Raw genomic sequence first — 27,872 nt, 5'->3', positions numbered from 1 at the left:
CATTGTCCACCCGCCTGGCCCCAGGAGCTTATTCCTTTGTCTGGTGGAACAGCAGGACAGCACACTGCACAACAAGGCCTGTCGGAATGGCTGATCACTTATTGACCCCCACCAAGCTCACTCTGCTGACTTTTCCTCCCTGAGAGGTGGACATTGGGGTTAACTGAATCTCGGAAATGGTGGAAAGATTGGAAGAGCCTTTCTCTACAACGCACCTTTCTTTGAAATGCTCTAAAGTGGGAGTGAAGGGGAAGAGGTTTGGGTCCATTTGGATTGTGGACAATGGAAGTGAATGGGAAGAGGTTTGGGTCCATTTGGATTGTGGACAATGGGAGTGAATGGGAAGGGGTTTGATCCATTGGGATTGTGTACAATGGGAGTGAATGGGAAGGGGTTTGATCCATTGGGATTGTGTACAATGGGAGTGAATGGGAAGGGGTTTGATCCATTGGGATTGTGTACAATGGGAGTGAATGGGAAGAGGTTTGATTCATTGGGATTGTGTACAATGGGAGTGAATGGGAAGAGGTTTGATTCATTGGGATTGTGTACAATGGGAGTGAATGGGAAGGGGTTTGATCCATTGGGATTGTGTACAATGGGAGTGAATGGGAAGAGGTTTGATTCATTGGGATTGTGTACAATGGGAGTGAATGGGAAGAGATTTGATTCATTGGGATTGTGTACATTGGGAGTGAAGCGGAAGAGGTTTGGACCCATTTGGATTGTGTACAATGGGAGTGAATGGGAAGGGGTTTGATCCATTGGGATTGTGTACAATGGGAGTGAATGGGAAGGGGTTTGATCCATTGGGATTGTGTACAATGGGAGTGAATGGGAAGGGGTTTGATCCATTGGGATTGTGTACAATGGGAGTGAATGGGAAGGGGTTTGATCCATTGGGATTGTGTACAATGGGAGTGAATGGGAAGAGGTTTGATTCATTGGGATAGTGTACATTGGGAGTGAAGCGGAAGAGGTTTGGACCCATTTGGATTGTGTACAATGGGAGTGAATGGGAAGCGGTTTGGGTCCATTGGGATTGTGTACAATGGGAGTGAATGGGAAGGGGTTTGATACATTGGGATTGTGTATAATGGGAGTGAATGAGAAGGGGTTTGATCTGTTGGGATTGTGTTCAATAGGAGTGAATGGGAAGGGGTTTGATCTGTTGGGATTGTGTACAATGGGAGTGAATGGGAAAGGGTTTGATCTGTTGGGATTGTGTACAATGGGAGTGAATGGGAAGGGGTTTGATCAATTAGGATTGTGTACAATGGGAGTGAATGAGAAGGGGTTTGATCTGTTGGGATTGTGTTCAATAGGAGTAAATGGGAAGGGGTTTGATCTGTTGGGATTGTGTACAATGGGAGTGAATGAGAAGGGGTTTGATCTGTTGGGATTGTGTGCAATGGGAGTGAATGAGAAGGGGTTTGATCTGTTGGGATTGTGTTCAATAGGAGTGAATGCGAAAGGGTTTGATCTGTTGGGATTGTGTTCAATAGGAGTGAATGGGAAGGGGTTTGATCTGTTGGGATTATGTACAATGGGAGTGAATGAGAAGGGGTTTGATCTGTTGGGATTGTGTGCAATGGGAGTGAATGAGAAGGGGTTTGATCTGTTGGGATTGTGTTCAATAGGAGTGAATGGGAAGGGGTTTGATCTGTTGGGATTGTGTTCAATAGGAGTGAATGGGAAGGGGTTTGATCTGTTGGGATTGTGTACAATGGGAGTGAATGAGAAGGGGTTTGATCTGTTGGGATTGTGTGCAATGGGAGTGAATGAGAAGGGGTTTGATCTGTTGGGATTGTGTTCAATAGGAGTGAATGGGAAATGGTTTGATCTGTTGGGATTGTGTTCAATAGGAGTGAATGGGAAGGGGTTTGATCTGTTGGGATTGTGTACAATGGGAGTGAATGGGAAGGGGTTTGATACATTGGGATTGTGTTCAATGGGAGTGAATGAGAAGGGGTTTGATCTGTTGGGATTGTGTGCAATGGGAGTGAATGAGAAGGGGTTTGATCCATTGGGATTGTGTACAATGGGAGTGAATGGGAAGGTGTTTGATTCATTGGGATTGTGCATAATGGGAGTGAATGAGAAGGTGTTTGATTCATTGGGATTGTGTACAATGGGAGTGAATGGGAAGGTGTTTGATCCATTGGGATTGTGTTCAATGGGAGTGAATGGGAAGGGGTTTGATCAATTAGGATTGTGTACAATGGGAGTGAATGGGAAGGGGTTTGATACATTGGGATTGTGTACGTTGGGAGTGAATGGGAAGGGGTTTGATCCATTGGGATTGTGTACAATGGGAGTGAATGGGAAGGTGTTTGATTCATTGGGATTGTGCATAATGGGAGTGAATGGGAAGAGGTTTGATTCATTGGGATTGTGTACAATGGGAGTGAATGGGAAGGGGTTTGATCCATTGGGATTGTGTACAATGGGAGTGAATGGGAAGAGGTTTGATTCATTGGGATTGTGTACAATGGGAGTGAATGGGAAGAGATTTGATTCATTGGGATTGTGTACATTGGGAGTGAAGCGGAAGAGGTTTGGACCCATTTGGATTGTGTACAATGGGAGTGAATGGGAAGGGGTTTGATCCATTGGGATTGTGTACAATGGGAGTGAATGGGAAGGGGTTTGATCCATTGGGATTGTGTACAATGGGAGTGAATGGGAAGAGGTTTGATTCATTGGGATAGTGTACATTGGGAGTGAAGCGGAAGAGGTTTGGACCCATTTGGATTGTGTACAATGGGAGTGAATGGGAAGCGGTTTGGGTCCATTGGGATTGTGTACAATGGGAGTGAATGGGAAGGGGTTTGATACATTGGGATTGTGTATAATGGGAGTGAATGAGAAGGGGTTTGATCTGTTGGGATTGTGTTCAATAGGAGTGAATGGGAAGGGGTTTGATCTGTTGGGATTGTGTACAATGGGAGTGAATGGGAAAGGGTTTGATCTGTTGGGATTGTGTACAATGGGAGTGAATGGGAAGGTGTTTGATTCATTGGGAGTGTGCATAATGGGAGTGAATGGGAAGGGGTTTGATCAATTAGGATTGTGTACAATGGGAGTGAATGAGAAGGGGTTTGATCTGTTGGGATTGTGTTCAATAGGAGTGAATGGGAAGGGGTTTGATCTGTTGGGATTGTGTACAATGGGAGTGAATGAGAAGGGGTTTGATCTGTTGGGATTGTGTGCAATGGGAGTGAATGAGAAGGGGTTTGATCTGTTGGGATTGTGTTCAATAGGAGTGAATGGGAAAGGGTTTGATCTGTTGGGATTGTGTTCAATAGGAGTGAATGGGAAGGGGTTTGATCTGTTGGGATTATGTACAATGGGAGTGAATGAGAAAGGGTTTGATCTGTTGGGATTGTGTGCAATGGGAGTGAATGAGAAGGGGTTTGATCTGTTGGGATTGTGTTCAATAGGAGTGAATGGGAAAGGGTTTGATCTGTTGGGATTGTGTTCAATAGGAGTGAATGGGAAGGGGTTTGATCTGTTGGGATTGTGTACAATGGGAGTGAATGAGAAGGGGTTTGATCTGTTGGGATTGTGTGCAATGGGAGTGAATGAGAAGGGGTTTGATCTGTTGGGATTGTGTTCAATAGGAGTGAATGGGAAAGGGTTTGATCTGTTGGGATTGTGTTCAATAGGAGTGAATGGGAAGGGGTTTGATCTGTTGGGATTGTGTACAATGGGAGTGAATGGGAAGGGGTTTGATACATTGGGATTGTGTTCAATGGGAGTGAATGAGAAGGGGTTTGATCTGTTGGGATTGTGTGCAATGGGAGTGAATGAGAAGGGGTTTGATCCATTGGGATTGTGTACAATGGGAGTGAATGGGAAGGTGTTTGATTCATTGGGATTGTGCATAATGGGAGTGAATGAGAAGGTGTTTGATTCATTGGGATTGTGTACAATGGGAGTGAATGGGAAGGGGTTTGATCAATTAGGATTGTGTACAATGGGAGTGAATGGGAAGGGGTTTGATACATTGGGATTGTGTACAATGGGAATGAATGGGAAGGTGTTTGATCCATTGGGATTGTGTTCAATGGGAGTGAATGGGAAGGGGTTTGATCAATTAGGATTGTGTACAATGGGAGTGAATGGGAAGGGGTTTGATACATTGGGATTGTGTACATTGGGAGTGAATGGGAAGGGGTTTGATCCATTGGGATTGTGTACAATGGGAGTGAATGGGAAGGTGTTTGATTCATTGGGATTGTGCATAATGGGAGTGAATGAGAAGGTGTTTGATTCATTGGGATTGTGTACAATGGGAGTGAATGAGAAGGGGTTTGTGTCCATTGGGATTGTGGACAATGGGAGTGAATGGGAAGGTGTTTGATCCATTGGGATTGTGTTCAATGGGAGTGAATGGGAAGGGGTTTGATCAATTAGGATTGTGTACAATGGGAGTGAATGGGAAGGGGTTTGATACATTGGGATTGTGTACATTGGGAGTGAATGGGAAGGGGTTTGATCCATTGGGATTGTGTACAATGGGAGTGAATGGGAAGGTGTTTGATTCATTGGGATTGTGCATAATGGGAGTGAATGGGAAGGGGTTTGATCCATTGGGATTGTGTTCAATAGGAGTGAATGGGAAAGGGTTTGATCTGTTGGGATTGTGTTCAATAGGAGTGAATGGGAAGGGGTTTGATCTGTTGGGATTGTGTGCAATGGGAGTGAATGAGAAGGGGTTTGATCTGTTGGGATTGTGTTCAATAGGAGTGAATGGGAAAGGGTTTGATCTGTTGGGATTGTGTTCAATAGGAGTGAATGGGAAGAGGTTTGATCTGTTGGGATTGTGTACAATGGGAGTGAATGGGAAGGTGTTTGATTCATTGGGATTGTGCACAATGGGAGTGAATGAGAAGGGGTTTGATCTGTTGGGATTGTGTTCAATGGGAGTGAATGGGAAGGGGTTTGATCTGTTGGGATTGTGTTCAATGGGAGTGAATGAGAAGGGGTTTGATCTGTTGGGATTGTGTTCAATAGGAGTGAATGGGAAAGGGTTTGATCTGTTGGGATTGTGTGCAATGGGAGTGAATGGGAAGGGGTTTGATCTGTTGGGATTGTGTGCAATGGGAGTGAATGGGAAGGGGTTTGAGTCCATTGGGATTGTGTTCAATGGGAGTGAATGAGAAGGGGTTTGATCCATTGGGATTGTGTACAATGGGAGTGAATGGGAAGGGGTTTGATCCATTGGGATTGTGTTCAATGGGAGTGAATGAGAAGGGGTTTGATCCATTGGGATTGTGTGCAATGGGAGTGAATGGGAAGGGGTTTGATCTGTTGGGATTGTGTGCAATGGGAGTGAATGGGAAGGGGTTTGAATCCATTGGGATTGTGTTCAATGGGAGTGAATGAGAAGGGGTTTGATCCATTGGGATTGTGTGCAATGGGAGTGAATGGGAAGGGGTTTGATCTGTTGGAATTGTGTGCAATGGGAGTGAATGGGAAGGGGTTTGAGTCCATCGGGATTGTGTTCAATGGGAGTGAATGAGAAGGGGTTTGATCCATTGGGATTGTGTGCAATGGGAGTGAATGGGAAGGGGTTTGAGTCCATCGGGATTGTGTTCAATGGGAGTGAATGGGAAGGGGTTTGATCCATTGGGATTGTGTACAATGGGAGTGAATGGGAAGGGGTTTGATCCATTGGGATTGTGTATAATGGGAGTGAATGGGAAGGGGTTTGATCCATTGGGATTGTGTATAATGGGAGTGAATGGGAAGGGGTTTGAGTCCATCGGGATTGTGTTCAATGGGAGTGAATGGGAAGGGGTTTGAGTCCATCGGGATTGTGTTCAATGGGAGTGAATGAGAAGGGGTTTGATCCATTGGGATTGTGTGCAATGGGAGTGAATGGGAAGGGGTTTGAGTCCATCGGGATTGTGTTCAATGGGAGTGAATGGGAAGGGGTTTGATCCATTGGGATTGTGTACAATGGGAGTGAATGGGAAGGGGTTTGATCCATTGGGATTGTGTATAATGGGAGTGAATGGGAAGGGGTTTGATCCATTGGGATTGTGTATAATGGGAGTGAATGGGAAGGGGTTTGAGTCCATCGGGATTGTGTTCAATGGGAGTGAATGGGAAGGGGTTTGATCCATTGGGATTGTGTACAGTGGGAGTGAATGGGAAGGGGTTTGATCCATTGGGATTGTGTATAATGGGAGTGAATGGGAAGGGGTTTGATCCATTGGGATTGTGTATAATGGGAGTGAATGGGAAGGGGTTTGATCCATTGGGATTGTGTATAATGGGAGTGAATGGGAAGGGGTTTGATCCATTGGCATTGTGTATAATGGGAGTGAATGGGAAGGGGTTTGATCCATTGGGATTGTGTATAATGGGAGTGAATAGGAAGGGGTTTGATCCATTGGGATTGTGTATAATGGGAGTGAATGGGAAGGGGTTTGATCCATTGGGATTGTGTATAATGGGAGTGAATGGGAAGGGGTTTGATCAGTTGGGATTGTGTTCAATGGGAGTGAATGGGAAGGGGTTTGATCCATTGGGATTGTGTACAATGGGAGTAAATGGGAAGGGATTTGATCTGTTGGGATTGTGTACAATGGGAGTGAATGGGAATGGGTTTGATCTGTTGGGATTGTGTATAATGGGAGTGAATGGGAAGGGGTTTGATCTGTTGGGATTGTGTTCAATGGGAGTGAATGGGAAGGGGTTTGATCTGTTGGGATTGTGTATAATGGGAGTGAATGGGAAGGGGTTTGATCCATTGGGATTGTGTATAATGGGAGTGAATGGGAAGGGGTTTGATCCATTGGGATTGTGTACAGTGGGAGTGAATGGGAAGGGGTTTGATCCATTGGGATTGTGTACAGTGGGAGTGAATGGGAAGGGGTTTGATCCATTGGGATTGTGTATAATGGGAGTGAATGGGAAGGGGTTTGATCCATTGGGATTGTGTATAATGGGAGTGAATGGGAAGGGGTTTGATCCATTGGGATTGTGTATAATGGGAGTGAATGGGAAGGGGTTTGATCCATTGGGATTGTGTATAATGGGAGTGAATAGGAAGGGGTTTGATCCATTGGGATTGTGTATAATGGGAGTGAATGGGAAGGGGTTTGATCCATTGGGATTGTGTATAATGGGAGTGAATGGGAAGGGGTTTGATCCATTGGGATTGTGTATAATGGGAGTGAATAGGAAGGGGTTTGATCCATTGGGATTGTGTATAATGGGAGTGAATGGGAAGGGGTTTGATCCATTGGGATTGTGTATAATGGGAGTGAATGGGAAGGGGTTTGATCAGTTGGGATTGTGTTCAATGGGAGTGAATGGGAAGGGGTTTGATCCATTGGGATTGTGTACAATGGGAGTAAATGGGAAGGGGTTTGATCTGTTGGGATTGTGTACAATGGGAGTGAATGGGAAGGGGTTTGATCTGTTGGGATTGTGTATAATGGGAGTGAATGGGAAGGGGTTTGATCTGTTGGGATTGTGTTCAATGGGAGTGAATGGGAAGGGGTTTGATCTGTTGGGATTGTGTATAATGGGAGTGAATGGGAAGGGGTTTGATCCATTGGGATTGTGTATAATGGGAGTGAATGGGAAGGGGTTTGATCCATTGGGATTGTGTACAGTGGGAGTGAATGGGAAGGGGTTTGATCCATTGGGATTGTGTACAGTGGGAGTGAATGGGAAGGGGTTTGATCCATTGGGATTGTGTATAATGGGAGTGAATGGGAAGGGGTTTGATCCATTGGGATTGTGTATAATGGGAGTGAATGGGAAGGGGTTTGATCCATTGAGATTGTGTATAATGGGAGTGAATGGGAAGGGGTTTGATCCATTGGGATTGTGTATAATGGGAGTGAATAGGAAGGGGTTTGATCCATTGGGATTGTGTATAATGGGAGTGAATGGGAAGGGGTTTGATCCATTGGGATTGTGTATAATGGGAGTGAATGGGAAGGGGTTTGATCCATTGGGATTGTGTATAATGGGAGTGAATAGGAAGGGGTTTGATCCATTGGGATTGTGTATAATGGGAGTGAATGGGAAGGGGTTTGATCCATTGGGATTGTGTATAATGGGAGTGAATGGGAAGGGGTTTGATCAGTTGGGATTGTGTACAATGGGAGTAAATGGGAAGGGGTTTGATCTGTTGGGATTGTGTACAATGGGAGTGAATGGGAAGGGGTTTGATCCATTGGGATTGTGTATAATGGGAGTGAATGGGAAGGGGTTTGATCCATTGGGATTGTGTATAATGGGAGTGAATAGGAAGGGGTTTGATCCATTGGGATTGTGTATAATGGGAGTGAATGGGAAGGGGTTTGATCCATTGGGATTGTGTATAATGGGAGTGAATGGGAAGGGGTTTGATCCATTGGGATTGTGTACAATGGGAGTAAATGGGAAGGGGTTTGATCTGTTGGGATTGTGTACAATGGGAGTGAATGGGAAGGGGTTTGATCTGTTGGGATTGTGTATAATGGGAGTGAATGGGAAGGGGTTTGATCTGTTGGGATTGTGTTCAATGGGAGTGAATGGGAAGGGGTTTGATCTGTTGGGATTGTGTATAATGGGAGTGAATGAGAAGGGGTTTGATCTGTTGGGATTGTGTTCAATGGGAGTGAATGGGAAGGGGTTTGATCTTTTGGGATTGTGTACAATGGGAGTGAATGGGAAGGGGTTTGATCTGTTGGGATTGTGTATAATGGGAGTGAATGGGAAGGGGTTTGATCTGTTGGGATTGTGTTCAATGGGAGTGAATGGGAAGGGGTTTGATCTGTTGGGATTGTGTATAATGGGAGTGAATGAGAAGGGGTTTGATACATTGGGATTGTGTACAATGGGAGTGAATGGAAAGGGGTTTGATCCATTGGGATTGTGTACAATGGGAGTGAATGGGAAGGGGTTTGATCCATTGGGATTGTGTACAATGGGAGTGAATGGGAAGGGGTTTGATCCATTGGGATTGTGTACAATGGGAGTGAATGGGAAGGGGTTTGATCCATTGGGATTGTGTTCAATGGGAGTGAATGGGAAGGGGTTTGATCTGTTGGGATTGTGTTCAATGGGAGTGAATGGGAAGGGGTTTGATCTGTTGGGATTGTGTACAATGGGAGTGAATGGGAAGGGGTTTGATCCATTGGGATTGTGTATAATGGGAGTGAACAGGAAGGGGTTTGATCCATTGGGATTGTGTGCAATGGGAGTGAATGGGAAGGGGTTTGATCCATTGGGATTGTGTATAATGGGAGTGAACAGGAAGGGGTTTGATCCATTGGGATTGTGTTCAATGGGAGTGAATGGGAAGGGGTTTGATCCATTGGGATTGTGTGCAATGGGAGTGAATGGGAAGGGGTTTGATCCATTGGGATTGTGTTCAATGGGAGTGAATGGGAAGGGGTTTGATCCATTGGGATTGTGTACAATGGGAGTGAACAGGAAGGGGTTTGATCAATTGGGATTGTGTACAATGGGAGTGAATGGGAAGGGGTTTGATCCATTTGGATTGTGTATAATGGGAGTGAATGGGAAGGGGGTTTGATCCATTGGGATTGTGTTCAATGGGAGTGAATGGGAAGGGGTTTGATCCATTGGGATTGTGTATAATGGGAGTGAATGGGAAGGGGTTTGATCCATTTGGATTGTGTATAATGGGAGTGAATGGGAAGGGGGTTTGATCCATTGGGATTGTGTTCAATGGGAGTGAATGGGAAGGGGGTTTGATCCATTGGGATTGTGTATAATGGGAGTGAATGGGAAGGGGTTTGATCCATTGGGATTGTGTATAATGTTTGATTACACACTGGGGTTTAATGTTGTTGTTCCCATGTTCAAGATGCAGTTGCTCCTGAATGACATGAACTCCAGGATGGTTGACTCCTACAATGAGTTGGAAAAGAAATTGGGAGGCTTAGTGACGAAAGTAGATGGTCTGGCGCTGGGTTTCGAGGAGTTGCCCAGCCTCGTCTGCGAGGCCTTCAGTGAATGCAGCAACTGCAGTCGAAGTGCCAGATCACTTTCTCGTCCTGGGACCCAAAGAGCAAACCCTGAGGGGTTGGATCAGCTGAACAATGACAGGAAGATTATATACGAATGATGAGAGACCGAAACACGCTCTCCGGTCCAGGCATCAGGTCCCACACAATTATGTCCGTGTGTATTTCAAAACAGACTCTGCCGGTCGTACTCAAATGCCCTAAATAATCTCCTGGCAGAGGCGAAAAATCAGATGAAATATCGTGGCCAAATTGAGGGTAAAATAAGTCGAGGAAATTGCTCTCCAAGTAATCCCTCAGTACTGACCCTCCGACAGTGCAGCACTCCCTCAGTACTGTCACTGGAGTTTCCACCTGGAATGTTCTGCTCAAGTCCTTGAGTGGGAATCGAACCCATGAACCTCAGGCTCTGATAGTCCTCTAGCACTGACTAAATCTGTGAGCATGTGTGGGATGTTCAACCGTGAGCTGCATGATCCCGCGGCCCCTCCTGTGACATGCACAGGTTTTCTGGCAAGACGGAAGTCTTGTTGCTGAGAAGCAGGGACCCTGGTCTGTGTCTGACCTCCCCGACCATCGCTCTCCCGATGTCTGCCCATCTGAGTTCAAATACATGAATCCACAAAGACAGATGCTGAGATTAGAACTGTTGTGTATGGCCCGTTCCCAAATGGTGGGTTCTTTTTCAGAATTGATTGCTGTGGGTGAACACCTTTACAAGGATATTATTTTGTCACATAGCACCCCCTCCCTCCACCCCAGCACTAATTGAAGATAATGGGTAAAAGAACCTGAGGGGGGAGATGAGGAGAATTTTTTTGACGCAGTGAGTTGTTGTGATCTGGAACGCGCTGCCTGAAAGGGCGGTGGAAGCAGATTCAATAGTAACTTTCAAAAGGGGGAATTGGGGAAATACTGGAAGGGGGAAAATTTGCAGGGAGATGGGGGAATTAGATCTTTCAAAGATCATGCACAGGGACGATGGGCCCAATGGCCTCCTTCTTGGCTCTAACGTTCTCTGTTTCTGTAAAGTCTCTGGGATGTTTTTGTTGTGTCTGAGGGAGATGGTCTATGTTCTTGTTGTAATATAGTTGGTGCTTTGTGTACATTTTTTTGACTGAGACCATTTTCAATAAAACAGCACGCTTTTTGAATGAAAAACAGAGACTAAGAGTTTCTTTACAATCCAAGTGCACATTCGCTGAAAATCCAGAATTTAGTCAGGCGAAACCAAAGAACGTCAGAAATAGGAGCAGGAGTAGGCCATTCGGCCCATCGAGCCTGCCCCGCCATTCAAATCGATCATGGCTGATCCTCTCCCACAACTCCCCTTTCCTGCCCTATCCCTCGATTCCCTCAGCGCCCAAAACTCTCTCGATCTCAGTCTTGAATATACTCAATGACTGATCATCCACAGCTCTCTGGGATAGAGAATTCCAGAGATTCACAACCCTCTGAGTGAAGACATTTCTCCTCATCTGAGTCCCCAATGGCCGACCCCTTATCCTGAGACTGGGACTCCCTTCCCCCCACCCAGTTCTAGACTCTCCAGTTGTGGGGAAACAGCCTCTCAACATCTACCCTGTCAATACCTCTGAGAATTTTATACATTTCAATGAGATCACCTCTCATTCTTCTCAACTCAGGAGAATATAGACCCAATCTACTAAAGCTCTGCTCATAGGACAATCCTCTCATCCCAGGAATCAGTCATTTCACTGCCTCCTTAGGTATGGAGACCAAAACTGTACACAGTACTCCAGGTATGACGATAATATGAACCACCTATAACAGGACATAGAAATGCCAGCAGAATGGGCAGACAGGTGGCAGATGGAATTTAATGCAGAGAAATGTGAGGTGCGGCATTTTTGGCACAAGGAATAGGGTGAGGCAATGTATACTGAATGGCACAGTTCTAAAGAGTGTACATGAGTGTATTCAAAAAGGGAGGGAGGCAGAAAGTAGGAAACTACAGACCAGTTAGTTCAACATCTGTCGTTGGGAAATTGTTAGAATCCATTATTAAGGAAGTAATAACAGGACATTTAGAAAGTCAAAACGCAATCCGTCAGAGTCAGCATGGTTTTATGAAGGGTAAATCGTGTTTGACTAACTTGCTAGAGTTCTTCGAAGCTGTAACAAGTAAAGTGGATAATGGGGCTCCTGTAGATGTAGTATATCTGGACTTCCAGAAGGCATTTGATAAGGTGCCACACAAAAGGTTAATACACAAGGTAAAACTACATGGGGTTAGGGGCAATTTATTAGCTTGGGTAGAGGATTGGCTAACCAACAGAAAACAGAGAGTCAGGATAAATGGGTCTTTTTCTGGTTGGCAAGATGTAACTAGTGGGGTGCCACAGGGTTCGGTCCTCGGGCCCTAACTATTTACAATCTATATAAATGTCTTGGATGCAGGGACAGAAGGTACTATAGCCAAATTTGCAGATGACACTAAAATAGGTGGGATAGTAAGCTGCAATAAAGAAATAATAAATTTACAAGCTATGGTGAATGGGCCAAAATTTGGCAGATGGAGTTTAACATGGATAAGTGTGAGGTTATCCACTTTGGTCAGAAGAATAGAAAGGCAAATTATTATCTAAATGGAGAGAAACTTCAGAATGCTTCGGTGCAGAAGGATCTGGGTGTCCTCGTACATGAATCACAGAAAACTAGTATGCAGGTACAGCAGGTAATAAGGAAGGCAAATGGAATTTTTGCATTTATTGCTAAAGGAATAGAGTATAAAAGTAGGGAAGTGTTGCTGCAACTGTACAAGGCATTAATGAGACCGCACCTGGAGTATTACGTACAGCATTGGTCCCCTTACTTGAGGAGGGATGTAGTTGCATTGGAGGCAGTTCAGAGGAGGTTCACTAGATTGATTCCAGAGATGAGGGGTTTGTCTTATGAAGAGAGATTGGGCAGTTTAGACCTTTACTCTCTAGAGTTTAGAAGAATGAGAGGAGATCTAATTGAGGTATATAAGATGATTAAGGGGATTGGCAAAGTAGACGTAGAGAGGATGTTTCCTCTTGTGGGGCAATCTAGAACGAGAGGTCGTAGTTTTGGGATAAAGGGTAGCAGATTTAAAACAGAGATGAGGAGAAATTACTTCTCTCAAAGGGTCTTGAGTCTGTGGAATTCACTACCCCAGAGGGTGGTGGATGCTGGGACATTGGGTAAATTTAACGAGGAGATAGACAGATTTATAATTAGTAAAAGGTTGAAGAGTTATGGAAAACAGGCAGGAAAGTTGAGTTGAGGCCGAGATGAGATCAGCCATGATCATATTGAATGGAGGAGCAGGCTCGAGGGGCTGAATTGCCTACTCCTGCTCCTAGTTCTTATGACCTTATGATCAGAGGGACCTGGGGGTGCATGTGCATCGATCTTTGAAGGTGGCAGGACATATTGAGAAGAGTGGTTAGTAAAACACATGGGATCTTGGGCTTCACAAATAGAGGCATTGAGTACAAAAGCAGGGGAGTTATGCCGAACCTTTATAAAGCTCTGGTTAGGCCCCAACTGGAGTATTGCGTCCAGTTCTGGTCACCACACTTCAGGAAGGATGTGAGGGTCCTTGAGAGGGAGCAGAGGAGATTTACCAGAATGGTTCCGGGGGATGGGGGATTTTAGTTACAAGGTTAGGTCGGAGAAGCTGGGGTTGTTGTCCCTGGAGTAAAGGAGATTGAGAGGCGATTGAATAGAAGTGTACAAGATTATGACAGGCTTCGATAAGTTAGACAATGAAAAACCATTCCCATTAACAAATGGTACAGGGACTAGGGGTAACAGATTGAAGATTTTTGGGGCAAGAGATGCAGGGAGGAATATGAAGAAGAAACTTTTTTGTAAACGCAGTGGGTGGTAACAACTTGGAACTCGCTGACCAAAAGGGCAGATGAAAGCGAATACGATCAACGATATTGAAAGGAAATTGATGGCCACTTGAAGGAATTAGACTCACAGGGCTACGGGGATTGAGCGGGGTAGTGAGACTGACTGCCTAGCTCCGTGGAGAGCCCAACGTGGACCCGATGGGCTGAACGGCCTCCTTCGGTGCCGGAACTGACTCTCTGACTGTGTGGCCTCACCGAAGCCCCAGATAATTGCTCTTACACTCCAATCCCCTTCCAATAAAGGTCTCTGCTTTACCTGTGGCAGGTCCATCGTGGAGTACACAAGTGTCAGCTGCGGGATGGGAATTCCTCCCCGCTCCCCCCCACCCCCCCAACAACTGGACTTTAAAATTGGACTTTGTGGAGTATGAGTACTGTAAATAAGAGCCAAACCTCAACACAAAGCACACCGAGGCAGGCTGCATTCCTTGCATTCCTGTGGGTCAATTTACAAACATCCCGACATCACAACAGAACAGATACTATTAAAGGACTGGAATTTGGGACATCATCATAACAGTGACACAGAATAACTGCTATCATGTTAAGTGATTGGGGAAGCCATTGTGACAACTAACTGGACCCAGAGCACAGCATTCACTCCTTTCAAGACAGGAGGGAAACCTCTTGCATGTATAATCAGCTTTAGAGCCTGGAATACCTCACCTTGGTGGAGTTCATTGATCTCGGTTAGGAAAATCACATCAGCACTAAATGGATCTGTCTGGACCAGACAGGTAAAAGAGGAAAGCGATTAAAAGGTGCTAAGTGCTGACCAATCCAGCAGGATGGCTTCAGGAGATGTGTTCATGATATTTCGATAAAGATCATCAGAAAAAGGACAAGATCGAAGGGTTTGGAGCAGCAGTTACGTGAAGAAGGACTGGTCACCTCAGGTCCAAGCCCACAATCAACATTGGTAATGACCAGCCATGTGGGTGATTGTAAGTTTTTCAGTCAATTCCTGAAGGGGTTTGTACTGTGGGGACTGCAGTCGGGAAGGAGGGTCAGGAACGGTCAGGCTGGCTCGTACAATTCTCACTGGAAGTCCAACTGCGTGCAGGATTGCAAGTTATCAGCCAATTCCTGGGAGGGTTTGGGTTTTGAATTGAGTGAATTTGGGGCAGAAACGTGGGGTTTTGCCTGCGGTTTTTTTTCCCGAGAAGGTTTATTTTATAAGTCATGGGGACTTGTGTGTTTGGATGTGCGCGAAGGGTGAAATCGTGGAGGGAGTTAAATTGGACTAACCAATCAAGTGTCGTGCGGTGTCCTTTAAATTAGTTTAGAGGTCTTTGCGACAGGGTGTGAGGAGGGCTTTTGTGCTTTTTTAAATAAACAAATTTGTAGTCCAGCCTAACCCTGTGTCGTCTGCAATTTTGTTCCTGCAATTCCCAAAGTCCAGGATCTGTAATAAGGGGTTACGGGAATGGAAACTATTAGACAGCACACTGCTGATGTCACGCACATCCTAATCTCTCCACCTCTACTTCTCGCTTTCCAATGAAGATCATTCTGCTCTATTTAACGTCAGGCGTCCCTCTTTGAAAAGGGGCACCAAATATAGACACAAATTTATATGTATAAATACAAATAGATCAAATTGAAGCTGAGCTGCAGTGGGGAGGCTGCTCAGTGTCTCTGTCTCTGTGTGAGCTGCAGTGGAGAGGCTGCTCAGTGTCTCTGTCTCTGTGTGAGCTGCAGTGGAGAGGCTGCTCAGTGTCTCTGTCTGAGCTGCAGTGGAGAGTCTGCTCAGTGTCTCTGTCTCTGTCTGAGCTGCAGTGGAGAGGCTGCTCAGTGTCTCTGTGTGAGCTGCAGTGGAGAGGCTGCTCAGTGTCTCTGTCTGAGCTGCAGTGGAGAGTCTGCTCAGTGTCTCTGTCTCTGTGTGAGCTGCAGTGGAGAGTCTGCTCAGTGTCTCTGTCTCTGTCTGAGCTGCAGTGGAGAGGCTGCTCAGTGTCTCTGTCTCTGTCTGAGCTGCAGTGGAGAGTCTGCTCAGTGTCTCTGTCTCTGTCTGAGCTGCAGTGGAGAGGCTGCTCAATGTCTCTGTCTCTGTCTGAGCTGCAGTGGAGAGGCTGCTCAGTGTCTCTGTCTCTGTGTGAGCTGCAGTGGAGAGGCTGCTCAGTGTCTCTGTCTCTGTCTGAGCTGCAGTGGAGAGGCTGCTCAGTGTCTCTGTCTGAGCTGCAGTGGAGAGGCTGCTCAGTGTCTCTGTGTGAGCTGCAGTGGAGAGGCTGCTCAGTGTCTCTGTCTCTGTCTGAGCTGCAGTGGAGAGGCTGCTCAGTGTCTCTGTCTGAGCTGCAGTGGAGAGGCTGCTCAGTGTCTCTGTCTGAGCTGCAGTGGAGAGGCTGCTCAGTGTCTCTGTCTCTGTCTGAGCTGCAGTGGAGAGGCTGCTCAGTGTCTCTGTCTCTGTCTGAGCTGCAGTGGAGAGGCTGCTCAGTGTCTCTGTGTGAGCTGCAGTGGAGAGGCTGCTCAGTGTCTCTGTCTCTGTGTGAGCTGCAGTGGAGAGGCTGCTCAGTGTCTCTGTGTGAGCTGCAGTGGAGAGGCTGCTCAGTGTCTCTGTCTCTGTGTGAGCTGCAGTGGAGAGGCTGCTCAGTGTCTCTGTCTGAGCTGCAGTGGAGAGGCTGCTCAGTGTCTCTGTGTGAGCTGCAGTGGAGAGGCTGCTCAGTGTCTCTGTCTCTGTGTGAGCTGCAGTGGAGAGTTTGCTCAGTGTCTCTGTCTCTGTCTGAGCTGCAGTGGAGAGGCTGCTCAGTGTCTCTGTCTGAGCTGCAGTGGAGAGGCTGCTCAGTGTCTCTGTCTCTGTGTGAGCTGCAGTGGAGAGTCTGCTCAGTGTCTCTGTCTCTGTGTGAGCTGCAGTGGAGAGTCTGCTCAGTGTCTCTGTCTCTGTGTGAGCTGCAGTGGAGAGTCTGCTCAGTGTCTCTGTCTCTGTGTGAGCTGCAGTGGAGAGGCTGCTCAGTGTCTCTGTCTCTGTCTGAGCTGCAGTGGAGAATCTGCTCAGTGTCTCTGTCTCTGTGTGAGCTGCAGTGGAGAGTCTGCTCAGTGTCTCTGTCTCTGTGTGAGCTGCAGTGGAGAGGCTGTTCAGTGTCTCTGTCTCTGTGTGAGCTGCAGTGGAGAGGCTGCTCAGTGTCTCTGTCTCTGTGTGAGCTGCAGTGGAGAGGCTGCTCAGTGTCTCCGTCTCTGTGTGAGCTGCAGTGGAGAGGCTGCTCAGTGTCTCTGTCTCTGTCTGAGCTGCAGTGGAGAGGCTGCTCAGTGTCTCTGTCTCTGTGTGAGCTGCAGTGGAGAGTCTGCTCAGTGTCTCTGTCTCTGTCTGAGCTGCAGTGGAGAGGCTGCTCAGTGTCTCTGTCTGAGCTGCAGTGGAGAGGCTGCTCAGTGTCTCTGTCTCTGTGTGAGCTGCAGTGGAGAATCTGCTCAGTGTCTCTGTCTCTGTGTGAGCTGCAGTAGAGAGTCTGCTCAGTGTCTCTGTCTGAGCTGCAGTGGAGAGGCTGCTCAGTGTCTCTGTCTGAGCTGCAGTGGAGAGGCTGCTCAGTGTCTCCGTCTCTGTGTGAGCTGCAGTGGAGAGGCTGCTCAGTGTCTCTGTCTCTGTCTGAGCTGCAGTGGAGAGGCTGCTCAGTGTCTCTGTCTCTGTGTGAGCTGCAGTGGAGAGTCTGCTCAGTGTCTCTGTCTCTGTCTGAGCTGCAGTGGAGAGGCTGCTCAGTGTCTCTGTCTGAGCTGCAGTGGAGAGGCTGCTCAGTGTCTCTGTCTCTGTGTGAGCTGCAGTGGAGAGTCTGCTCAGTGTCTCTGTCTCTGTGTGAGCTGCAGTGGAGAGTCTGCTCAGTGTCTCTGTCTGAGCTGCAGTGGAGAGGCTGCTCAGTGTCTCTGTCTCTGTGTGAGCTGCAGTGGAGAGGCTGCTCAGTGTCTCTGTCTGAGCTGCAGTGGAGAGGCTGCTCAGTGTCTCTGTCTCTGTGTGAGCTGCAGTGGAGAGGCTGCTCAGTGTCTCTGTCTGAGCTGCAGTGGAGAGGCTGCTCAGTGTCTCTGTCTCTGTCTGAGCTGCAGTGGAGAGGCTGCTCAGTGTCTCTGTCTCTGTCTGAGCTGCAGTGGAGAGGCTGCTCAGTGTCTCTGTCTCTGTCTGAGCTGCAGTGGAGAGTCTGCTCAGTGTCTCTGTCTGAGCTGCAGTGGAGAGGCTGCTCAGTGTCTCTGTCTGAGCTGCAGTGGAGAGGCTGCTCAGTGTCTCTGTCTGAGCTGCAGTGGAGAGGCTGCTCAGTGTCTCTGTCTGAGCTGCAGTGGAGAGGCTGCTCAGTGTCTCTGTCTCTGTCTGAGCTGCAGTGGAGAGGCTGCTCAGTGTCTCTGTCTCTGTCTGAGCTGCAGTGGAGAGGCTGCTCAGTGTCTCTGTCTCTGTCTGAGCTGCAGTGGAGAGTCTGCTCAGTGTCTCTGTCTCTGTCTGAGCTGCAGTGGAGAGTCTGCTCAGTGTCTCTGTCTCTGTCTGAGCTGCAGTGGAGAGTCTGCTCAGTGTCTCTGTCTCTGTCTGAGCTGCAGTGGAGAGGCTGCTCAGTGTCTCTGTCTCTGTCTGAGCTGCAGTGGAGAGGCTGCTCAGTGTCTCTGTCTGAGCTGCAGTGGAGAGGCTGCTCAGTGTCTCTGTCTGAGCTGCAGTGGAGAGGCTGCTCAGTGTCTCTGTCTCTGTCTGAGCTGCAGTGGAGAGGCTGCTCAGTGTCTCTGTCTCTGTCTGAGCTGCAGTGGAGAGGCTGCTCAATGTCTCTGTCTCTGTCTGAGCTGCAGTGGAGAGGCTGCTCAGTGTCTCTGTCTCTGTCTGAGCTGCAGTGGAGAGGCTGCTCAGTGTCTCTGTCTCTGTGTGAGCTGCAGTGGAGAGGCTGCTCAGTGTCTCTGTCTCTGTCTGAGCTGCAGTGGAGAGGCTGCTCAATGTCTCTGTCTCTGTCTGAGCTGCAGTGGAGAGGCTGCTCAGTGTCTCTGTCTCTGTCTGAGCTGCAGTGGAGAGGCTGCTCAGTGTCTCTGTCTCTGTGTGAGCTGCAGTGGAGAGGCTGCTCAGTGTCTCTGTCTCTGTCTGAGCTGCAGTGGAGAGGCTGCTCAGTGTCTCTGTCTCTGTCTGAGCTGCAGTGGAGAGTCTGCTCAGTGTCTCTGTCTCTGTGTGAGCTGCAGTGGAGAGGCTGCTCAGTGTCTCTGTCTCTGTGTGAGCTGCAGTGGAGAGGCTGCTCAGTGTCTCTGTCTCTGTCTGAGCTGCAGTGGAGAGTCTGCTCAGTGTCTCTGTCTCTGTGTGAGCTGCAGTGGAGAGGCTGCTCAGTGTCTCTGTCTCTGTGTGAGCTGCAGTGGAGAGGCTGCTCAGTGTCTCTGTCTCTGTGTGAGCTGCAGTGGAGAGGCTGCTCAGTGTCTCTGTCTCTGTGTGAGCTGCAGTGGAGAGGCTGCTCAGTGTCTCTGTCTCTGTGTGAGCTGCAGTGGAGAGTCTGCTCAGTGTCTCTGTCTCTGTGTGAGCTGCAGTGGAGAGTCTGCTCAGTGTCTCTGTCTCTGTGTGAGCTGCAGTGGAGAGGCTGCTCAGTGTCTCTGTCTCTGTGTGAGCTGCAGTGGAGAGGCTGCTCAGTGTCTCTGTCTCTGTGTGAGCTGCAGTGGAGAGTCTGCTCAGTGTCTCTGTCTCTGTGTGAGCTGCAGTGGAGAGTCTGCTCAGTGTCTCTGTCTCTGTGTGAGCTGCAGTGGAGAGGCTGCTCAGTGTCTCTGTCTCTGTGTGAGCTGCAGTGGAGAGGCTGCTCAGTGTCTCTGTCTCTGTCTGAGCTGCAGTGGAGAGGCTGCTCAGTGTCTCTGTCTCTGTGTGAGCTGCAGTGGAGAGGCTGCTCAGTGTCTCTGTCTCTGTGTGAGCTGCAGTGGAGAGTCTGCTCAGTGTCTCTGTCTCTGTGTGAGCTGCAGTGGAGAGTCTGCTCAGTGTCTCTGTCTCTGTGTGAGCTGCAGTGGAGAGGCTGCTCAGTGTCTCTGTCTCTGTGTGAGCTGCAGTGGAGAGGCTGCTCAGTGTCTCTGTCTCTGTCTGAGCTGCAGTGGAGAGGCTGCTCAGTGTCTCTGTCTCTGTGTGAGCTGCAGTGGAGAGGCTGCTCAGTGTCTCTGTCTCTGTGTGAGCTGCAGTGGAGAGTCTGCTCAGTGTCTCTGTCTCTGTCTGAGCTGCAGTGGAGAGGCTGCTCAGTGTCTCTGTCTCTGTCTGAGCTGCAGTGGAGAGGCTGCTCAGTGTCTCTGTCTGAGCTGCAGTGGAGAGGCTGCTCAGTGTCTCTGTCTGAGCTGCAGTGGAGAGGCTGCTCAGTGTCTCTGTCTCTGTCTGAGCTGCAGTGGAGAGGCTGCTCAGTGTCTCTGTCTCTGTCTGAGCTGCAGTGGAGAGGCTGCTCAGTGTCTCTGTCTCTGTCTGAGCTGCAGTGGAGAGGCTGCTCAGTGTCTCTGTCTGAGCTGCAGTGGAGAGGCTGCTCAGTGTCTCTGTCTCTGTCTGAGCTGCAGTGGAGAGGCTGCTCAGTGTCTCTGTCTGAGCTGCAGTGGAGAGGCTGCTCAGTGTCTCTGTCTGAGCTGCAGTGGAGAGGCTGCTCAGTGTCTCTGTGTGAGCTGCAGTGGAGAGGCTGCTCAGTGTCTCTGTCTCTGTCTGAGCTGCAGTGGAGAGGCTGCTCAGTGTCTCTGTCTCTGTCTGAGCTGCAGTGGAGAGGCTGCTCAGTGTCTCTGTCTCTGTCTGAGCTGCAGTGGAGAGGCTGCTCAGTGTCTCTGTCTCTGTCTGAGCTGCAGTGGAGAGGCTGCTCAGTGTCTCTGTCTCTGTCTGAGCTGCAGTGGAGAGGCTGCTCAGTGTCTCTGTCTCTGTCTGAGCTGCAGTGGAGAGGCTGCTCAGTGTCTCTGTCTCTGTCTGAGCTGCAGTGGAGAGGCTGCTCAGTGTCTCTGTCTCTGTCTGAGCTGCAGTGGAGAGGCTGCTCAGTGTCTCTGTCTCTGTCTGAGCTGCAGTGGGGGGGGGGGGGGGGGGGGAAGTGAATGACTGCCCCGGAACTATAGTCCCGAGACCCGCTGCTCCAGCCGGATCTTTCTGACGCTGACACACTTTGCGACTGCAGGGTCCGCCCCGACAGTTAACCGGGCGGAGACTGTTCAGCCCGCAGGAGAGGAAGAAGAGGCCGAGGGAAGGTGAGAGGGAGGAGAGGGAGAGAGAGAGAGGAGGGAGAGGGAGAGAGAGAGAGGAGAGAGGGAGGAGGGGAGAGGGAGGAGAGAGGGGAGGAGGGGAGGGGAGAGGGGAGGAGGAGAGAGAGGGGAGGAGGGGAGGGAGAGAGAGGGGAGGAGGGGAGGGAGGGAGAGAGAGGGGAGGAGGTTGGGAGGGAAAGGGGAGAGGGAGGGAGGGATTGGGGAGGAGGGATTGAGAGAGAGGGGAGGAGGGAGGGATTGAGAGAGAGCGGAGGGGGAGGGATTGAGAGAGTGAGGAGAGAGAGAGAGGGGGGAGGGAGAGAGAGGGGAGGAGAGGAGGGAGAGAGAGAAGTGAGGAGGGAGAGGGGAGGGAGAGAGGAGGAGGGACGGAGACGGGAGGAGGGAGGGAGAGAGAGAGGGTAGGGAGGGAGAGAGAGAGGGGAGTGGGAGGAGGGAGGGAGAGTGAGGGAGAGAGGAGGGAGGGAGGGAGAGAAGGAGGGGGAGAGAAGGAGAGGGGAGGGGGAGGAGGGGGGGAGAGAGGGGAGGGGGGAGGAGGGGGGGAGAGAGAGAGGAGAGGGAGGAGGGAGAGAGAGAGAGAGCGTGAGGAGAGGGGAGGAGAGAGGGAGGGAGGGACTGAGGGAGAGGGAGGGGGGAGGGAGGGACTGAGGGAGAGGGAGGGGAGGAGGGAGGGAGGAGGGAGAGAGAGGGGAGGAGGGAGGGAGAGTGGGAGAGAGAGGTGAGGGGAGGAGGGAGAGAGAGGTGAGGGGAGGAGGGAGGGAGAGAGAGGGGGGAGGAGGGAGAGAGAGGGGGGAGGAGGGAGAGAGAGGAGGGGAGGAGGGAGGGAGAGAGGGGAGGAGGGAGGGAGAGAGAGGGGAGGAGGGAGGGAGGGAGAGGGGAGGAGGGAGAGAGAGGGGAGGAGGGAGGGAGAGGGAGGGAGAGAGTGAGGAGAGGAGGGAAGGAGCGAGAGGAGAGGGAGGGGAGGGGAGGAGGGAAGGAGCGAGAGGGGAGGACGGAGGGGGAGGAGGGAGAGAGGGAGGGGAGGAGAGGGAGAGAGAGAGAGGAGGAGGGAGAGAGGGGAGGAGGGAGAGAGAGGGGAGGAGAGGAGGGAGGAGGGAGGGGGTTGAGGGTGGGATGGAGAGAGAGGGCAGGAGGGAGAGAGAGGGACCGAGAGAGAGGGGAGGAGAGGAGGGAGGGGGTTGAGGGTGGGACGGAGAGAGAGGGCAGGAGGGAGAGAGGGGAGGAGGGAGGGAGAGGGAAGGAGGGATGGGAGGAGGGAGAGAGGGGAGGAGGGAGAGGGGGAGGGAGGGAGAAGTAGACAGAGGGGTGGAGCGAGGGCGAGGTGAGGAAGGAGAGAGGGGGAGGGTAGGAGGGAGGAAGAGGAGGAGGGAGGGGGTGGGGGAGTGAGGGAGAGGAGGGTGGGGGACGGGAGGGAGGGGGGAGTTGGAGAGCAGGTGAGTGTGTGAGGAGGTGGGAAGGGGAGGGAGAGGAGAGGGGGAGTGAGGGAGAGTGAAGGAGGGGGAGTGAGGGAGAGTGAAGGAGGGGGAGTGAGGGAGGGGAGGTCATGAGCAAGCCTGCGGGAGGGAGTGAGGGAGGCCTGGAGGAGATGGTGAGTTGTACCATGAGGGGGAGTGAGGGAGGGGTGGGTGGAGTGAGGGAGGGGAAGGAATGGAAGGGTGCCTGGGAGGGGGGGGAAGAGGGAATGAGGGAGGAGTGTGGGAGGGTGGGAAGAGGGAATGAGGGAGGAGTGGGGAGGGAGGTAATAAGGGAGGAGCGGAAGAGGGGGAAAGATGGAATGGGGGAGGGGTGTCGAGGGAATGAGGGAGGAGTGGGGAGGGGGGTAGAGGGAGGAATGGGGGAGGGGTGTCGAGGGAATGAGGGAGGAGTGGGGGAGGTGGTAGAGGGAATGAGGGAGGAGTGGGGGGGAAGTGGGAATGAGGGAGGAGTGGGGGGGAAGAGGGAATGAGGAAGGAGTAGGGGGAAGAGGGAATGAGGGAGGAGGGAGGGAATGAGGGAGGAGGGAGGGAATGAGGGAGGAGTGGGGGAAGAGGGAATGAGGGAGGAGTGGGGGAAGAGGGAATGAGGAGGAGTGGGGGGGGAGAAGAGGGAATGAGGGAGGAGTGGGGGGAGAAGAGGGAATGAGGGAGGTGTGGGGAGGGAGGGGGGAAAGGGAATGAAGGAGGGAGGAGTGGGGGACGGAAGGGGGGAAAGGGAATGAAGGAGGGAGGAGTGGGGACGGAAGGGGGGAAAGGGAATGAAGGAGGGAGGAGTGGGGGACGGAAGGGGGGAAAGGGAATGAAGGAGGGAGGAGTGGGGGAGGAGGGTGTGAGCGAGGCCCAGGGAGGTGCTGGGGGAATTGAGTGGGGGACAGAGTGAGGGATGCCCAGGGTAGAGGGGGCCAAGCATTGAGGGAGGCCGAGTTGGGATGGGCGGAAGGGTGGGTGAGGGAGTCCCGTGAGAGAGGGAGGGAGTGGGGGAGTCCCGGGGCAGGGATTGAGGGAGGCCCATGATACTTATCGTAGAATACTACGCTCCCCCTGGTTATACTAGATCCAGGGTCCCGCTCTCCCCCGGTTATACTAGATCCAGGGTCCCGCTCTCCCCGGTTATACTAGATCCAGGGTCTCGCTCTCCCCCTGGTTATACTAGATCCAGGGTCCCGCTCTCCCCGGTTATACTAGATCCAGGGTCCCGCTCTCCCCCGGTTATACTAGATCCAGGGTCTCGCTCTCCCCCGGTTATACGAGATCCAGGGTCTCGCTCTCCCCCAGGTTATACTAGATCCAGGGTCCCGCTCTCCCCCAGGTTATACTAGATCCAGGGTCCCGCTCTCCCCCGGTTATACTAGATCCAGGGTCTCGCTCTCCCCCGGTTATACTAGATCCAGGGTCCCGCTCTCCCCCTGGTTATACTAGATCCAGGGTCCCGCTCTCCCCCGGTTATACTAGATCCAGGGTCTCGCTCTCCCCCTGGTTATACTAGATCCAGGGTCTCGCTCTCCCCCTGGTTATACTAGATCCAGGGTCTCGCTCTCCCCCTGATTATACTAGATCCAGGGTCTCGCACTTCCCCTGGTTATACTAGATCCAGGGTCACGCTCTCCCCCTGGTTATACTAGATCCAGGGTCTCGCTCTCCCCCGGTTATACTAGATCCAGGGTCACGCTCTCCCCCTGGTTAGACTAGATCCAGGGTCTCACACTCCCCCGGTTATACTAGATCCAGGGTCACGCTCTCCCCCTGGTTATACTAGATCCAGGGTCCCGCTCTCCCCCGGTTATACTAGATCCAGGGTCCCGCTCTCCCCCTGGTTATACTAGATCCAGGGTCTCGCTCTCCCCCTGGTTATACTAGATCCAGGGTCTCGCTCTCCCCCTGATTATACTAGATCCAGGGTCTCGCTCTCCCCCTGGTTATACTAGATCCAGGGTCACGCTCTCCCCCTGGTTATACTAGATCCAGGGTCTCGCTCTCCCCCTGGTTATACTAGATCCAGGGTCCCACTCTACCCCTGATTACACTAGTTCCAGGGTCACGCTCTTCCCCTGGTTATACTAGATCCAGGGTCCCGCTCTCCCCCTGGTTATACTAGATCCAGGGTCTCGCTCTCCCCCTGGTTATACTAGATCCAGGGTCCTGCTCTGCCCCTGGTTATACTAGATCCAGGGTCCCGCTCTCCCCTTGTTGAGACTAGTTCCAGGGTCCCGCTCTCCCCCGGTTATACTAGTTCCAGGGTCACGCTCTTCCCCTGGTTATACTAGATCCAGGGTCCCGCTCTCCCCCTGGTTATACTAGATCCAGGGTCCTGCTCTGCCCCTGGTTATACTAGATCCAGGGTCCCGCTCTCCCCTTGTTGAGACTAGTTCCAGGGTCCCGCTCTCCCCCGGTTATACTAGTTCCAGGGTCCCGCTCTCCCCCTGGTTATACTAGATCCAGGGTCTTGCTCTCCCCCTGGTTATACTAGATCCAGGGTCTCGCTCTCCCCCTGGTTATACTAGATCCAGGGTCCCGCTCTCCCCCGGTTATACTAGATCCAGGGTCCCGCTCTCCCCCGGTTATACTAGATCCAGGGTCTCGCTCTCCCCCGGTTATACTAGATCCAGGGTCTCGCTCTCCCCCTGGTTATACTAGATCCAGGGTCTCGCTCTCCCCCTGATTATACTAGATCCAGGGTCTCGCTCTCCCCCTGGTTATACTAGATCCAGGGTCCCGCTCTCCCCCTGGTTATACTAGATCCAGGGTCCCGCTCTCCCCCTGGTTATACTAGATCCAGGGTCCCGCTCTCCCCCTGGTTATACTAGATCCAGGGTCACGCTCTCCCCCTGGTTATACTAGATCCAGGGTCTCGCTCTCCCCCGGTTATACTAGATCCAGGGTCTCGCTCTCCCCCTGGTTATACTAGATCCAGGGTCACGCTCTCCCCCTGGTTATACTAGATCCAGGGTCTCGCTCTCCCCCTGGTTATACTAGATCCAGGGTCCCACTCTACCCCTGATTACACTAGTTCCAGGGTCACGCTCTTCCCCTGGTTATACTAGATCCAGGGTCCCGCTCTCCCCCGGTTATACTAGATCCAGGGTCTCGCTCTCCCCCTGGTTATACTAGATCCAGGGTCCCGCTCTCTCCCTGGTTATACTAGATCCAGGGTCTCGCTCTCCCCCTGGTTATACTAGATCCAGGGTCCTGCTCTGCCCCTGGTTATACTAGATCCAGGGTCCCGCTCTCCCCTTGTTGAGACTAGTTCCAGGGTCCCGCTCTCCCCCGGTTATACTAGTTCCAGGGTCACGCTCTTCCCCTGGTTATACTAGATCCAGGGTCCCGCTCTCCCCCTGGTTATACTAGATCCAGGGTCCTGCTCTGCCCCTGGTTATACTAGATCCAGGGTCCCGCTCTCCCCTTGTTGAGACTAGTTCCAGGGTCCCGCTCTCCCCCGGTTATACTAGTTCCAGGGTCCCGCTCTCCCCCTGGTTATACTAGATCCAGGGTCTCGCTCTCCCCCTGGTTATACTAGATCCAGGGTCCCGCTCTCCCCCTGGTTATACTAGATCCAGGGTCTCGCTCTCCCCCTGGTTATACTAGATCCAGGGTCCCGCTCTGCCCCTGGTTATACTAGATCCAGGGTCCCGCTGTCCCCCTGGTTATACTAGATCCAGGGTCCCGCTCTCCCCCTGGTTATACTAGTTCCAGGGTCCCGCTCTCCCCCTGTTTATACGAGATCCAGGGTCCCGCTTTCCCCCTGGTTATACTAGTTCCAGGGTCCCGCTCTCCCCCTGGTTATACTAGATCCAGGGTCTCGCTCTCCCCCTGGTTATACTAGATCCAGGGTCTCGCTCTCCCCCTGGTTATACTAGATCCAGGGTCCCGCTCTGCCCCTGGTTATACTAGATCCAGGGTCCCGCTGTCCCCCTGGTTATACTAGATCCAGGGTCCCGCTCTCCCCCTGGTTATACTAGTTCCAGGGTCCCGCTCTCCCCCTGTTTATACGAGATCCAGGGTCCCGCTTTCCCCCTGGTTATACTAGATCCAGGGTCTCGCTCTCCCCCTGGTTATACTAGATCCAGGGTCTCGCACTCCCCCTGGTTATACTAGATCCCGGGTCCCGCTCTACCCCTGATTACACTAGATCCAGGGTCTCGCTCTCCCCCTAGTTATACTAGATCCAGGGTCCCGCTCTCCCCCTGGTTAGACTAGATCCAGGGTCTCGCTCTCCCCCGGTTATACTAGATCCAGGGTCCTGCTCTCCCCCTGGTTATACTAGATCCAGGGTCCCGCTTTCCCCCTGGTTATACTAGATCCAGGGTCCCGCTCTCCCCCTGGTTATACTAGATCCAGGGTCCCGCTCTCTCCCTGGTTATACTAGATCCAGGGTCTCGCTCTCCCCCTGGTTATACTAGATCCAGGGTACCGCTCTCTCCCTGGTTATACTAGTTGCAGGGTCCCGCTCTCCCCCTGGTTATACTAGATCCAGGGTCCCGCTCTCTCCCTGGTTATACTAGATCCAGGGTCTCGCTCTCCCCCTGGTTATACTAGATCCAGGGTACCGCTCTCTCCCTGGTTATACTAGTTCCAGGGTCCCGCTCTCCCCCTGGTTATACTAGATCCAAGGTCTCGCTCTCCCCCTGGTTATACTAGATCCAGGGTACCGCTCTCTCCCTGGTTATACTAGTTGCAGGGTCCCGCTCTCCCCCGGTTATACTAGATCCAGGGTCTCGCTCTCCCCCTGGTTATACTAGATCCAGGGTACCGCTCTCTCCCTGGTTATACTAGATCCAGGGTCCCGCTCTCCCCCTGGTTATACTAGATCCAGGATCCCACTCTACCCCTGTTGAGACTAGTTCCAGGGTCCCGCTCTCCCCCGGTTATACTAGTTCCAGGGTCCCGCTCTCCCCCTGTTGAGACTAGTTCCAGGGTCCCGCTCTCCCCCGGTTATACTAGTTCCAGGGTCCCGCTCTCCCCCGGTTATACTAGATCCAGGGTCCCGCTCTCCCACTGGTTATACTAGATCCAGGGTCCCGCTCTCCCCCGGTTATACTAGTTCCAGGGTCCCGCTCTCCCCCGGTTATACTAGATCCAGGGTCCTGCTCTCCCCCGGTTATACTAGATCCAGGGTCCCGCTCTCTCCCGGTTATACTAGATCCAGGGTCCCGCTCTCCCCCGGTTATACTAGATCCAGGGTCTCGCTCTCCCCCTGGTTATACTAGATCCAGGGTCCCGCTCTCCCACTGGTTATACTAGATCCAGGGTCCCGCTCTCCCCCGGTTATACTAGATCCAGGGTCCCGCTCTCCCCCGGTTATACTAGATCCAGGGTCCCGCTCTCCCCCGGTTATACTAGATCCAGGGTCCCGCTCTCCCCCGGTT

The 27,872-nt window shown here is 51.2% G+C and overlaps 2 protein-coding genes across 2 annotated transcripts in view; both read left to right on the top strand.

The window, feature by feature from the left end:
* Positions 1-11,165, top strand: part of LOC137352750 (intermediate conductance calcium-activated potassium channel protein 4-like) — a 41,966-nt gene extending 30,801 nt beyond the window's left edge. The window contains exon 8 of the mRNA XM_068018517.1: positions 9,845-11,165. Coding sequence (XP_067874618.1) covers positions 9,845-10,105 — 261 coding nt within the window. The 3' untranslated portion in view covers positions 10,106-11,165. The remainder of the gene's footprint in view (positions 1-9,844) is intronic.
* A 9,750-nt stretch (positions 11,166-20,915) lies between these two features.
* smg9 (SMG9 nonsense mediated mRNA decay factor) overlaps positions 20,916-27,872 on the top strand; it is a 58,619-nt gene continuing 51,662 nt past the window's right edge. Inside the window, exon 1 of the mRNA XM_068018515.1 lies at positions 20,916-21,022. The gene's annotated coding sequence lies outside the window, so the exon portion shown is untranslated. The remainder of the gene's footprint in view (positions 21,023-27,872) is intronic.

This window comes from Heterodontus francisci, chromosome 39, assembly GCF_036365525.1.
Source record: "Heterodontus francisci isolate sHetFra1 chromosome 39, sHetFra1.hap1, whole genome shotgun sequence".
Lineage (NCBI taxonomy): Eukaryota > Metazoa > Chordata > Chondrichthyes > Heterodontiformes > Heterodontidae > Heterodontus > Heterodontus francisci.
Note: the sequence above shows the minus strand (reverse complement) of the source record. Positions and strands in the feature narration are given on the sequence as shown.